The following is a 14939-nucleotide window of genomic DNA, read 5'->3' as shown; positions in this document are numbered from 1 at the left end:
AGAAGAGGAATTTATTGCTTTATTATCACAGAAATCTTGTCCCTAATTAACTGTTTATTGTGAACATGGATGTAAGTAAATAATTGTAAACCAGACTACATAAAAATGAACTTTTTATATTTCATTACTTCTTTATTAGTCATTTCTGTTTAAGCTAAAATGACTTAAAAGTCTCTATCCTATTTCCTATAGAATTAATTTATTTCAATGAGAAAAGACATAGTATAGAAGAAAATGTCAGGTATTAATAAATGGAGGATAATACTATAATCCATGCGTGTTAACATCTCTATTATTTAAAAAATCCATTAGTTATGCAGATAAATGGAAAATCGTAAGATTCAGGCCAGTTCCTAATTTGCAGATACTGTCCTTCATGGGTAATAATCTCACAAGCCTAAGAAGCAGAATTTCATTCATTTAAAACAAATGAACCGTGATGAAAGATGTCAGGTGTAATGTTCTATAATTTAGGTTGAAATTGGGGGTTTTAAACTTTCTATTGTATCCTTCAATGGGAAGCTATTTTTTTTAACTGTTATTCAGTGCTGAATCCTAAAATATTCACATAGCAAAGTACATCTGAATAGTAGAGGAGAAAAATAATGTTCTAGTTTTCATTTAAAGCACTCACTGGCCAGATTTTTAGAAATTAATCTATTCACTTCCTGCCTACACTTTCACTTCCTTATTTCTTTATTCAAGTCCGTATTTATGTGCTTGATTACAACAATAGTTGCATAATATAATAAATAATAAGCAAGGTCCCAAAGTCAGCTATTAACCAGAGAAATAAAATGATATATGTATTTTTAATCCTGTTTTTTTTTTCAGAGCAAGAATGGGTCTTCTCTTAGTACTCAGATTTCTTTAATGCAGCCCAGAATGTAAATCTAGTGCATCCCTTCAAAAATGTATTCACTTTTCAGATATTACTAACAGCAAGTAAGATAGAGTTAGTATTTTGAAGTGATATGTTATTATAAGGATTTAGGGGCCAAAATATACTTTTTATTGGCAGAGCAACATTGAGGAACTGTATATATGTTCGGTTTACTCCAAGATTTTACATCTTGCAGCCTAAAAATATTAACGCCTATGTTATTTCACATTTTTATAGGATTTCAAAAATATCCAGTTCTTATAAATTAGGTGTGTTCAACCCGGTAAGGCTTCTTACTTGTCACACTTCTTGTGACTCGAATGTCCGTTATGAACAATGCCTAATTACCCTGGATTACATTTAAACTAACTAAACTATCCTTCATCATTCTAGTTTATTAGATATGCCTGCATCTCGAATACTCTAGAAAGGATTATGGAAAACTTCTTGCCTTAAATCTGTAGGATATTAAATGCCTAGTTGTAACTGTGGTATCCAATACATATGTAATATGTTTCAGAATGCTTTCAGGACTGCAGGGTATAATAAATGCAAGTTAAAATGTTGCAAACTGCCCACCAACACTGAAGATGCAAACTTAAAAACTAAAAAAGTGATATAAGAAGTGGAGGTAAATAAGACAGAGTTTCCTGGAGGAACTGTATGTTGTTGGGGGAATTGTATAAGAGGACAGGGAGAGGGGAGGACATTCAGGTGTGGGGGCAATTTACTATAAGCTAAAACCTTTTCACCACCCAGCACCAGGAGAGAAAATACTAGTCCTATTCTATACTATCAGCTCTTGGAATTCTTTTTGATGGTTAATATTAATAATAAATATTATTTGTATAGCATATTAAAGTTAATGAGGCACTTTTGATTTACTTAGACCTTCGCAATGGCCTTGTCTACTTTCTTTTAGGTCCAAGGTCTAAAGATGGATCAATGTTAATTTGTGTACTGCTGCTAAAACTTGAGGATTTTTGAACGATAGGGAAGCTGACTTCTGAAGAAGTCATTTCAGTGGTGAATAGACGTTAATGATTTAATTATGGATTAAGAGTAGAAACCAACATATTCACCTCTGAAGATTGAGAAACATTTTTTACACTGAAATAATTTTTAATAAAGAAAAATTCTATGAAAATACCCCCAGGAACATTTAATGCATGTTAAGCATAATTTATTGCATCCGAGTTTTAAAAACACTGTTATTTCAACTCATTGTAGTGTAATAAAAACAAGCAGAAAATCCTAATCTTGTAACATGAATCAGGTCAAAACTTCCCCTCAATGTCAAGTGTTCAGAGATGTTCAAAGGTGTAAGACTATCAGATACTTTTAGTATTTGAAGTTGCAGTTTCAACTTTCTGGCTGTAGTTAGTCAAATATTGATTGTCTCCGTATGACAAGTCATAGAATGGAAGGGAGATAAGGTTTTATTGTTGATATATGTGTCCTAATCTACACTTATGTTTCACCTCCTTGTATTGCATTTCTCATTAATTATTTTATTACACTTGTTTATAGAAGAAATTTTTAGAAAGTACAATGCCCAGAAAGGAAGAAGAAAAAGAAAATCATAACTGACCTCCAGAAATTCTTATTCCTCCCCTTGTTTTCTCTTGTGACAGCAACAGGGGGTGAGGATCTTCATTATGCTCTACAAAGAGGTGGAACTTGCCCTTGGAATCAATAGTGAATACAGCAAGAGGACTTTGGTGCATCTGCACCCCAACATAAAGGTATTCAGGTCATCTTACTGAGCAGTGTTTCTTCTTTATTATTCTGTAGTTTTTCAGACATATTTTACTTTGAACAGCGGTAATCTTTAGAATTCCCTAATGTATATTTTGTGTTTTATTTATTTATTTTTTATTTTTTTTTGGCTGTGTTGGGTCTTTGTTGCTGCGTGCAGGCTTTCTTTAGTTGCAGCGAGCAAGGGCTACTTTTTGTTGTGGTGCGTGGGCTTCTCATTAAGGTGGCTTCTCTTGTTGCAGAGCACAGGCTCTAGGCACATGGACTTCAGTAGTTGTGGTGCATGGGCTCAGTAGTTGTGACTCGTGGGCTTTAGAGTGCAGGCTCAGTAGTTGTGGCGCAGGGGCTTACTGTGGGATCCTCCCAGACCGGGGACTGAACCGTGTCCCCTGCATTGGCAGGTGGATTCTTAACCAGGGAAGTCCCCTAATGTATATTTTGGATAGATAGTATTGTGAATTTCTCAGAAATAAAATAACTTATTATACTTTCTTATACTTCTGGTATTGATAGAGTCTGCAGAGTTCTCATTTCTGCTTCTCTTACCCTCATAATTTAGCCAAGAACATTCTTCCTACAGTTGTTTTAATGTTGAAGAGCCCTGTCAAGTTTCTGTATTCCTCATTAAGATTTTCCTGGAATCTCTTAGATGTGATCTCCCTGGGATATCCCTTGAACACTGACAGCAACAAAGAGAGCTCCTTTAGGATTTAAAGTGCTTTCCCTAAAAGCACTTTGTATAAAATACTAGTGAAGAATAGTGGGAGACTTGAACACCCCACTTACATCAATGGACAGATCATCCAAACAGAAAATAAATAAAGACACACAAGCTTTAAAGGACACATTAGACCATCTCGACTTCATTGATATTTATAGGACATTCCATCCAAAAACGACAGACTACACTTTCTTCTCAAGTGCACACGGAACATTTTCCAGGATAGATCACATCTTGGGTCACAAATCAAACCTCAGCAAATTCAAGAAAATTGAAATCATATCAAGCATCTTCTCAGACCACAACGCCATGAGACTAGATATCAATTACAGGAAAAAAACTGCAAAAAATACAAACACATGGAGGCTAAACAATTCACTATTAAACAACCAAGGAATCACTACAGAAATCAAAGAGGAAATCAAAAAATATCTAGAAACAAATGACAACGAAAACACAACAACCCAAAACCTATGGGATGCAGCAAAAGCAGTTCTAAGAGGGAAGTTTATAGCAATACAGTCCTACCTTAAGAAACAAGAAAATGATCGAATAAACAACCTAACCTTACACCTCAAACAACTAGAGAAAGAAGAACAAAGAAACCCCAAAGTGAGCAGAAGGAAAGAAATCGTAAAGATCAGAGCAGAAATAAATGAAAAAGAAAGGAAAGAAACCATAAGAAAAATAAATAAAACTAAAAGCTGGTTCTTTGAGAAGATTAACAAAATTGATAAACCATTAGCCAGACTCATCAAGAAAAAAAGGGAGAAGATGCAAATCAACAGAATTAGAAATGAAAAAGGAGAAGTCACAACGGACACCTCAGAAATACAAAACATCATGAGAGACTACTACAAGCAACTATATGCCAATCAATTGGATAACCTGGAAGAAATGGATACATTCTTAGAAAAATACAATCTTCCAAGACTGAACCAGGAAGAAATAGAAACCATGAACAGACCAATCACAAGTACAGAAATTGAGGCAGTGATTAAAAATCTCCCAACACACAAAAGCCCAGGACCAGATGGATTCACAGGCGAATTCTATCAAACATTTCGAGAAGAGTTAACACCTATCCTTCTCAAACTCTTCCAAAATATTGCAGAAGGCGGAGCACTCCCAAACTCATTCTATGAGGCTACCATCACCCTGATACCAAAACCAGGCAAAGATGTCACAAAAAAAGAAAACTACAGACCAATATCACTGATGAATATAGATGCAAAAATCCTCAACAAAATACTAGCTAACAGACTGCAACAGCACATTAAAAAAATCATACACCATGATCAAGTGGGGTTTATCCCTGGGATGCAAGGATTCTTCAATATACGCAAATCAATCAACGTGATACATCATATCAACAAATTGAAGGATAAAAACCATATGATCATTTCAATAGATGCAGAAAAAGCTTTTGACAAAGTTCAACATCCATTTATGATAAAAGCTCTCCAGAAAATGGGCATAGAAGGAAATTACTTCAACATCATAAAAGCCATATATGACAAACCAAAAGCCAACATTGTTCTCAATGGAGAAAAACTGGAAGAATTCCCTCTAAGAACAGGAACAAGACAAGGGTGTCCACTCTCACCACTGTTATTCAACATAGTTTTGGAAGTGTTAGCCACAGCAATCAGAGAAGAAAAAGAAATTAAAGGAATCCAAATTGGAAAAGAAGAAGTAAAATTATCACTCTTTGCAGATGACATGATACTATATATAGAAAACCCTAAAGACTCTACCAGAAAACTGCTAGCACTCATTGATGAGTTTAGTAAGGTAGCAGGATACAAAATTAATGCACAGAAATCTCTTGCATTCCTATACACTAACAACGGAAGAGCAGAAAGAGAAATTAAGGAAACTCTCCCATTCACCATTGCAACAAAAAGAATAAAATACCTAGGAATAAACCTGCCTAAGGAGGCAAAAGATCTGTATGCAGAAAACTTTAAGACATTGATGAAAGAAATCAAAGATGACATAAACAGATGGAGGGATATACCATGTTCCTGGATTGGAAGAATCAACATCGTGAAAATGACTGTACTACCCAAAGCAATTTACAGATTTAATGCAATCCCGATCAGATTACCAATGGCATTTTTCACAGAACTAGAGCAAGAAATCTTACGATTTGTATGGAAATGCAAAAGACCCCGAATAGCCAAAGCAATCTTGAGAAGGAAAAATGGAGTTGGTGGAATCAGGCTTCCTGACTTCAAACTATACTACAAGGCCATAGTGATCAAGACAGTATGGTACTGGCACAAAAATAGAAAGGAAGATCAATGGAACAGAATAGAGAACTCAGAAGTAAGCCCAAACACATATGGGCACCTTATCTTTGACAAAGGAGGCACGAGTATACAATGGAAAAAAGACAGCCTCTTCAATAAGTGGTGCTGGGAAAATTGGACAGCAACATGTAAAAGAATGAAATTAGAACACTTCCTAACACCATACACAAAAATAAACTCCAAATGGATTAAAGACCTACATATAAGGCCAGACACTATCAAACTCCTAGAGGAAAACATAGGCAGAACACTCTTTGACATACATCAAAGCAACATCCTTTTTGACCCACCTCCTAGAATCATGGAAATAAAATCAAGAATAAACGAATGGGACCTCATGAAACTTAAAAGCTTTTGCACAGTGAAAGAAACCATAAACAAGACTAAAAGGCAACCCTCAGAATGGGAAAAAATAATTGCCTATGAAACAACGGACAAAGGATTAACCTCCAAAATATACAAGCAGCTCATGCAGCTTCATACCAAAAAAGCAAATAACCCAATCCACAAATGGGCAGAAGACCTAAATAGACATTTCTCCAAAGAAGACATACAGATGGCCAACAAACACATGAAAAGATGCTCAACATCACTCATCATCAGAGAAATGCAAGTCAAAGCCACAATGAGGTATCACCTCACACCAATCAGAATGGCCATCATCACTAAGTCTGGAAACAACAAATGTTGGAGAGGGTGTGGAGAAAAGGGAACTCTCCTGCACTGTTGGTGGGACTGTAAGTTGGTACAGCCACTATGGAAAACAGTTTGGAGGTTCCTTAAAAAACTACAAATAGAACTACCATATGATCCAGTCATCCCACTCCTGGGCATATACCCAAAGAAAACCATAATCCCAAAAGAAACTTGTACCATAATGTTTATTGCAGCACTATTTACAATAGCCAGGACATGGAAGCAACCTAAATGCCCATCAACAAATGAATGGATACAGAAGATGTGGCATATATATACAATGGAATATTACTCAGCTATAAAAAGGGATGAGATGGAGCTATATGTAATGAGGTGGATAGAACTACAATCTGTCATACAGAGTGAAGTAAGTCAGAAAGAGAAAGACAAATATTGTATGCTAACTCACATATACGGAATCTAAAAATGGTACTGATGAACTCAGTGACAAGAACAGGGAAGCAGATACAGGGAATGGACTGGAGAACTCGAGGTATGGGAGGGGGCGGGGGGTGAAGGGGAAACTGAGAAGAAGCGGGAGAGTAGTACAGACATATATATACTACCAACTGTAAAATAGTCAGTGGGAAGTTGTTGTATAACAAAGGGAGTCCAACTCGAGGATGGAAGATGCCTTAGAGGACTGGGGCAGGGAGGGTGGGGGGGAATCGAGGGGGGGGCGTCAAGGAAGGGAGGGAATATGGGGATATGTGTATAAAAACAGTTGATTGAACCTGGTGTACCCCCCAAAAAAAAATAAAATAAAATAAAAAAAAAAAAAAAAAAATACTAGTGAAGTGAATAAACATGATAAGCAATTTGAAAAAAAAAGCCTTTGATATTTTACCAAAAACCTGAAGCCTACCACTAAATATTGTTCAGTCATTGAGGTACATCAAGACAATGAATTAATCTTTAGCAGGCTTAAAGTATATAACAAATATATATTTCACTTAATTAAAAAAAAAAGATATTCCATGTAAATAATAACTGAAAGAGAGCAAGAATGGCTATACTAATATTGGACAAAATAGACTTTAAATCAATAAAGTTAACTATAGACAAAGAAGGACATATGTTAATAAAAGTTTTGATGCAACAAGAAAATATAATAATTATAAACATTTACATACCTAATACCGACCATCAAAATATGTAAAGCAAACATCAACAGAATTGAAGGGTGAAATAAATTAGTTCTATAATAGTAATTGGACACTTTAGTATCACACACTCTCAATAATGGATTGGTATATACATACAATGGAATATTTTTCAATCTTAAAAAGGAAGGAAATTCTGACATATGCTGAAACATGGATGGACCTTGAAGACATTATTCTAGGTAAAATAAGCCAGTCATAAAAAGACAGATATTGTGTGATTCCATAAACATGAGATATCTAGAGTAGTCAAATTCATAGAGACAGAAAGTAGATGATAGTTGCCAGGGTTTGTGAGGAGGAGGGAATGAGTTTTTGTTTAATGGGTGTAGAGTTTTAGTTTTGCAAAATGAAAAGTTCTAGAGATGGATAGTGGCGATGGCTGCACAATATGAATATGTTTAATACCACCAAACTGTACACTTAAAGAAGTTAATAAGGTAAATTTTATGTTATGTGTATTTTACCACAGTTAAAAACTGTTATTAAAAAATAAAGTTGTCGGACTTCCTAGGTGGTGCAGCGGTAAAGAATCCGCCTGCCAGTGCAGGGGACACGGGTTCGAGCCCTGCCTTGGGAAGATTCCACATGCCACAGAGCAACTAAGCCCGTGCACCACAACTATTGAGCCTGTGCTCTAGAGCCCGTGAGCCACAACTACTGAGCCCATGTGCCGCAACTATTGAAGCCCACGCGCCTAGAACCCGTGCTCCACAACAAGAGAAGCCATTACAATGCGGAGCCTGTGCACCACAATGAAGAGTAGCCCCAGCTCGCAGCAACTAGAGAAAGCCCATGGGCAGCAACGAAGACCCAATGCAGCCAATAAATAAGTTAAATAAATAAATAAATTTATAGAAAAAAAAAATAAAGTTGCCTCCAAAGTTTTTGGAACGTTTCTACTTAAAGACATACAAAAATAGGTCAATCTGGAATCATTTAGAGAGAATTCTATTTGAAAGCAGGAGGTTAATAACTTCTCAAAGTACTTTTAAAATCGAGCTGCTACAACATCTATATCCCTATATCCATACGCTTACTACTTCAACTCAATGACTGCTATCAATATACATATTAAAAATTTTGTCAGAGAGAGGTGTTGGCTAAAAAGTTTTAATGTTTTTTAAATAATACCACGTATAACGTAACCCTTTTGCGGGGGGAAGGGGAATCTGCTATTGCATTGAGCTGACTTTTATTGAACTACGTGGCCAAATTTCAAGCCAAATGGCAGCTTCCCCCATATGTGGGGGGGGGGCCAACGTGGTCAGGGGAGTCTTGAGACGTATCCAGGGGTCTTCCTCTGCTGAATACCAAGGATAAAATTAGAGGCTTGGGGATTTTCTTTGATGTATAGATAGCATATTTTAGTATTTGAATTGTAGGGAATTCTATTCAGGGGAGTAAAGAGACCTGTTTTATTATAATGTGAAAGGCATTTCAGAAAGCATGGTACATGTGTGGTTTTCTTTCTCTCAAGGTGATGAGGCACCCAGATCATGTGTCGTCCACTGTGTATCTGTGGGCGCATCACGAGAAGCTCGTTGTCATCGACCAGTCGGTGGCCTTTGTGGGTGGCATTGACCTGGCCTACGGAAGGTGGGATGACAGTGAACACAGGCTCACGGATGTGGGCAGCGTGAAGCGCGTCATCGGGGGACCGTCTCGGGGTTCCCTCACAGTTAGTAAATTTCACCTTTACGGAACTGCATAAAAGGGACACAGTTTGTATACGTGCGTATTAATAGCGTGATGGGTTGACTGATGGATTGAATGAGAAGTGGCATTTCCCTGGAGGGATAAAGAACATTGAGTCCAACATAGACTGACCTGGTTTCAAATACCACCTAGCGAGTCTGTAACTGTGCATCTGTTCATCTCAGCTTCTTCTCTTGTAAGAAGAGAAGACAGATTGGATACAGCCTTTGCTATCTCATGGTTCCTTTGCTTTCCATTTAAATTAAAGATTTCGTTCCTATTTGGGAAAAAAGTTCATAGACAAAAATGTGTGGCAAAATTTAAGTTAAATAAGCAGACTTATTACAAGTAGCTGCCAAGGTTTTTGAAATCTTCCTTCTTACAGACATACAAAAATAGGGTAGGTCAGTCTGGAGTCATTTAGGGAATTCTATTTGAAAGCAGGAGGTTAATAACTTCTCAAAGTACCTTTCAAATCAAGAGCTGCCAAAACATCTATACGCCTGTATTCGTACACTTACTATTTCAACTCAAATGGTTGCCAGACTATCAATACACTTATTAAAAAGATTGATGGGATCCATCTTATTTTACTGCTGTATATGTTGGTGACTTTTCTGGGAAAACAGAGATTTAGTGTAAAGGTGACGGGGAAAATAACTGACAGAAAAAGCATCGCTTACTTAATGTTTATCAGACGAAGAAGTTCAGTAGCTCAACGGTGAGTATAACTCATGTAATTGTATTTGAGACCATAAGGTTAATTGGCATGAAATTTCAAGAATTTGGCCCAGAATGGACTTCCTGGTATCCCTTTGGAAGTATTTAAACAGCTCAGGAGAATCCTCCACTGCCCTGTGGCTGACCTCACACGTTATTGTGTGTCTCTTAGGCAGCCTCCGTCACGTGTAAACTTTAAACTGGAATTAAAAGTCCCCATTGCAGCAAATCTTATGCAGTTTCTTTTCTTTTTTTTTTTCAAATCATTTTCTCAGGCTGAAACAACAGAGTCTACAGAATCCTTAAGCCTCAAAGATAGAAACGAATCTAACAAAAATCTGCCCATCCTGAATACTGTTGATAATACAGATTCAAAACTGAAAGGGATAGGAAAGCCCAGAAAGTTCTCCAAATTCAGCCTCTACAGGCAGCTGCACAGACACCACCTACACGACACAGACAGCATCAGCAGCATCGACAGTGCCTCCAGTAAGTCATCGTCCGCCCTGGACTTTATGTCGACTGCGCTCGGTTCCTGCATAGGCAGACACTATATACCTGTTTGCAGAACCTGTCCTGTAATGCAGTGATGTGAACCATGCTGAAAAGTCATCCTATCATCCTATTCGGTCTCATGCCATTTCATGGCTCTCTTTGACTCATTTTAGAACAGATTTATTGTTTTATTCACATGGCTAGTCATAATAACCATAATTCGTGCTTCTAATGGTCGCAGAATGACTAAGCATTTCTAAAGTAATGCCAAGTTATAAAGGAAAAAGAAAAGTACTGGGTGTACTTTATAAACTTGTCATAGAAGAGACTTCATTTCTCTTCCTATTCAGAAGTACATCAAGCTTTTATCCTCAAACATCAGATTTTTCTGCATCTTATAAATTTACTATTCTTCTCAGATTTGTCTTAAAGCTTTGCAGTTCTCTGTTGCACAGGATTTGTGACTGATTTTATAGCCTTGCTTCATTTTTAAAATGATTGAAGCTGCTTCCGAGTTTAGAAAACTTGACACATGTATGTATATATGTATATCTCTTTGTAAAAAAAAGAACTCTCAACTTTCTCCAGGTTATTGTAATCACTGTAGGAGTCGTCAGAATTTAATCCATGGTTTAAAGCCCCACTTGAAACTCTTTCGCTCTTCCAGTGAGTCTGAGCAGGGGCTCACTAGACCTAACGTTGGTAAGTGATGTGTGAAGTGCCAGAATCTCCGTAGGCTTCAGCTTTTGCTGCATGAGCAGAGTGACTGTGTTTCTGGATTGGCTTTCCGTTTTCACACTTTTCACCCCACATATATTTTTAGGAATGAGAAGCTGATAAGCTTTTATAAGAACTAGGTACTTGAATACATTAATCGGGGTCTAAAATACGGTGGTGGGAATGAAGAGGAATTTGGCAGCGGATCAGATATAGGGACAAGTGGTCATCATATAAATAGCAACCACAGTAAAACTGTAAGCTGGCATCTATTGTGTGCAGACCTGCACCTCACTGCCCTGAGCACTTGCAGTGCTTGGTCATAGTGTTATCTCCTTTTTACAGAGGAAGAAATGCAGGGTTAGAGATGATAAGTGACGTGCCCAGTGGAGTTCCAGTTTATCAGCCTCGCAGAAATCATGATTCATACTTGTGAGTTAGCAGAAATGCAGATGACTACATCTGGACCTTTTGGCTAAATTCTCAAGGTCACAGTTCTATGTGCTGTTGAGGAGATGACTGAGATAGAGCCCAACTAGCATGGCTGAATGTGAGTCGCTTGTGGCTGTCAGGAGCTAATGACCCTGAACATTAAGCTGGACCTTGAGCAGTGGTTCCAGCATTCTTTAGTCTGGAGACCCTGCAATTTTTAAACTGATTAACTATATATAGTGAACTAAAAGTCCAAGGTAACTGTTATATAAATTTGTATGTCATACATCACAACACACTGATATACATTAAAATATGGAGAAGAGCATATATGGGGAGACATTTTCTTTATGTAGCATCCTATGTGAATTCAGGGGTAGCTCACAGTAAGTCCTGCGCTCCATAGCGCATCCTAGCCCTGAGACGGGACACAGGGCAGTCCAGGGAGCCAGGTCAGGGGTGCGTGCAGGGGAAGACGGGAAAGGTCAAGGGTTGCAAACAGGTCCAGGTATTGCTTTGTAATTTCAGAGTGTGGCTTTGCTGCATTAGGACTGGCGTTCCAGATGAGATGGAGGAATGAGGTTGCTGAAACATGAAGTCAAGGGGACTGGATGTTAGTGTTGCTGACAACAGGATTGGGGGGCAAATGGAAAAGAAGATGCAAGCTGGGTGCAGAATACGTTAAGTAATTCAGGCCGATGGCAGGCCGAGAGGGGCGATCCCCATGGTGGTGAACTGGGGACAGCAATGTGGGTGGTTTTTTTATTGAGAGAGAGAGAGAGAAAGTAAACAACTAATATCCAAGAGTAGAGAATGTAAGATGGTCAGGAACATAACGAGCAGTACATTCCCTTGATGGAACTGCACAGTCATTAAAAACTGTGAGTGGGGATGCAAAAATAAATGAATATGACTCATATGCTCACTAAATAAGTCCTTACTCCTCTAATATGTCAGTCACTGTTTAGATACTAGGGATGGAATGAACAACACAGACAAAATTCAGTTAACTAGTTGGAGAATAAGGATAGGAATTATATGTACAAATAGACCATGAAACACAATGTGTCAGGTGGTAAGAATTATCTTGGAGAACTATAGAACAGGGGAAGTGGGGAAGGGCAGAGGGGAGGAGTGACTATTTTATATGGGGAGGAGGTCAGACAATGCTTTTCCAATGAGGTGAGTTTTTGAGAAAGATCAAAAGGGAGAGAAGAATGAGGATAAGAGAATGTCTGGGGGGAGGGAGTCCAGCAGGAGGAGTAGCAAGTGTAGACTGTGAGGCAGGAGGGGATTGGTGTATTCCAGAAGTGGCTGAAGCTGGGTGCGCGAGGGGAGAATGATAGGAGCAAAGTCGGAGACGGTTGGGTAGATTATAGAATTTTGGTTTATACCTTGAGTGAAAAAGGAACTTGAGCAGAGGCCAGACAAGGTCTGACTTGCATTTTTACAAGCTTATTCTTCAGAGCAGACGGGGGTGGCAGTAGTGACCAGGCAGGTACTGAATACATCCTGGGGAGACCTGACAACATTCGCTGATGCACTGGGTATGGGAGATGGGAGGGGCAGAGAGGACTCTTTCCATTAACTATGTAGAGTTACAAATTTAATTTTTTAGTATGAAAAAAGTTAATTTACTTAAAAAGGAAAGCTAAAGGATAGTTGAGTCCTTCTGGTGCAGTGCTTTGCAAAGTCTATTCCTCAGATCCTGTTATTTCTTGGGGGGGCTCTAGGGATAATACTGAGGGCCCCGGACCCTCCTACCGCTATGGGTACCTGCTTCAACCAGGAAAATCCCACTTATATTGTTTTATATATTGGACTGCCATGTGAATTTGTGATGGAAGAAAAGAGTAAGGTTCTACTATTAATAATAAAGGAGGTTTAAAGGGCACAACTCTACATTTAAATCATGTAATGACTTAAACTTATATTGTCTTATAGGACTTGAAACCCAAATTAAGCATAGAGTGATTCTTTGTTATAAGTTTGAAACTGAATGTTTGCTTAAGTTAATAACTTCCTCTCCTGAAAATATGAACTAGATTAGCTTCTCTGCAATGTTTCACTTGAGTGCAAAAGGCCATGCTGAACTGGGCTCCTAGTGAACCTTACTGGTGATGTACAGAAATCACAAGATCACTGTGGGGTTTTAAGTAGCAAATAATGCACTAAAATCAGCTCACATCAAATGTGATTAGTAACTATGGTAGATTTCTATAGTATATATTTTAGTTCAAAATCAGCCCGCCATCTTCAAGATTTTTTTCTCTCAAAATTATGTTGCAAGAGGGAGAATTTCAAATTGATATTGCTTTTCTTGATACTGTTATCTTAAAAGGGTTGAATTTTATTCTTCTTATATTCAGTATTTATTTGCTGATATTTTCCTTTTAAGCAAGGTTGAATAGTTGGCTGATGAGAAATAATTTTTGCCATCTAGTTGAGACAAGTGTTTTAAACTCAGATCTCTAGTAAGGGATAATGAATACTAGGTTGTTTCTAAACTCTGTTCTCAGGGATGCAGTGATACAGAAGGTATAACACTTATTTTTGCTCTCAAAGAGCTTATTATCTAGTAGGTAAGTGTTGGTATTAAATGTCTTACTAACCTAGTGCCTTAGGAATTCATCCGGGGGAAATATCCTGCTGGGAAGAGTTGTCTGTGAAGCCTTCTCCACAATTGTAAACCTGATCCAAAAATTCCAAAATCCAAAAAGTGTCAAGAACCAAAAGATTTTTTAAAAAAAATATAATTCATTGGGGACCTGTTTTGGAACTGACCTTGAATATAGGCAGAAATTCTGTGGGTAGAGACAGAGAAGGGAGAAAAACAGACACTCCAAGTAGATGTTTTATCCTAACACAGAGATATGAGAAATGCTAAGAACAAAAGGGGAAAACCAGCAACAAAATGAAAAAGCAACCTACTGAATGGGAGAAGATATTTGCAAATGATATATCTAATAATCAGTTAATATCCAAAATATATAAAGAATTAATACAGCTCAACAACAACAAAAATAACCCAATTAAAAATGGGCAGAAAAGCTAAATAGACATTTTTTCGAAGACATACAGATGGCCAACAGACACTTGAAAAGATATTCAGCATCAGTAATTATTAGGGAAATGCAAATCAAAACCACAATGACATATCACTTCACACCGTTAGAGTGCCTATTATCGAAAAGGCAAAGAATAAAAAATGTTGGCGACCATGTAGAGAAAAGGGAATCTTTGTGCACCATTGATGGGAATGTAAATTGATAGAGCCACTTTGGAAAACAGTATGAGATTCCTCAAAAAATTAAGACTAGAACTACTGTATGATCCAGCTA

General features: G+C 37.6%; 1 protein-coding gene across 4 annotated transcripts in view; it reads left to right on the top strand.

Annotated features, from left to right (window-relative positions):
- The window catches only part of PLD1 (phospholipase D1), a 208444-nt gene that overhangs the window by 121626 nt on the left and 71879 nt on the right, over positions 1-14939 (top strand). For 3 of the 4 annotated variants that reach the window (XR_009054227.1, XM_057738033.1, XM_057738032.1), the window contains exons 13-16: positions 2518-2628; positions 9017-9217; positions 10230-10443; positions 11038-11151. Coding sequence is in view for 3 of the 4 variants with exons in the window: in XM_057738033.1 (XP_057594016.1) it covers positions 2518-2628; positions 9017-9217; positions 10230-10443; positions 11038-11151 (640 nt within the window). In the remaining variant the exon portion in view is untranslated. The remainder of the gene's footprint in view (positions 1-2517; positions 2629-9016; positions 9218-10229; positions 10444-11037; positions 11152-14939) is intronic. The other variant, XM_057738034.1, reaches the window with a different exon arrangement.

This window comes from Hippopotamus amphibius, chromosome 6 (assembly GCF_030028045.1).
Source record: "Hippopotamus amphibius kiboko isolate mHipAmp2 chromosome 6, mHipAmp2.hap2, whole genome shotgun sequence".
Taxonomy (NCBI): Eukaryota; Metazoa; Chordata; class Mammalia; order Artiodactyla; family Hippopotamidae; genus Hippopotamus; species Hippopotamus amphibius.
The sequence above is the reverse complement of the archived record's forward strand: the minus strand, read 5'-3'. Positions and strand labels throughout refer to the sequence as shown.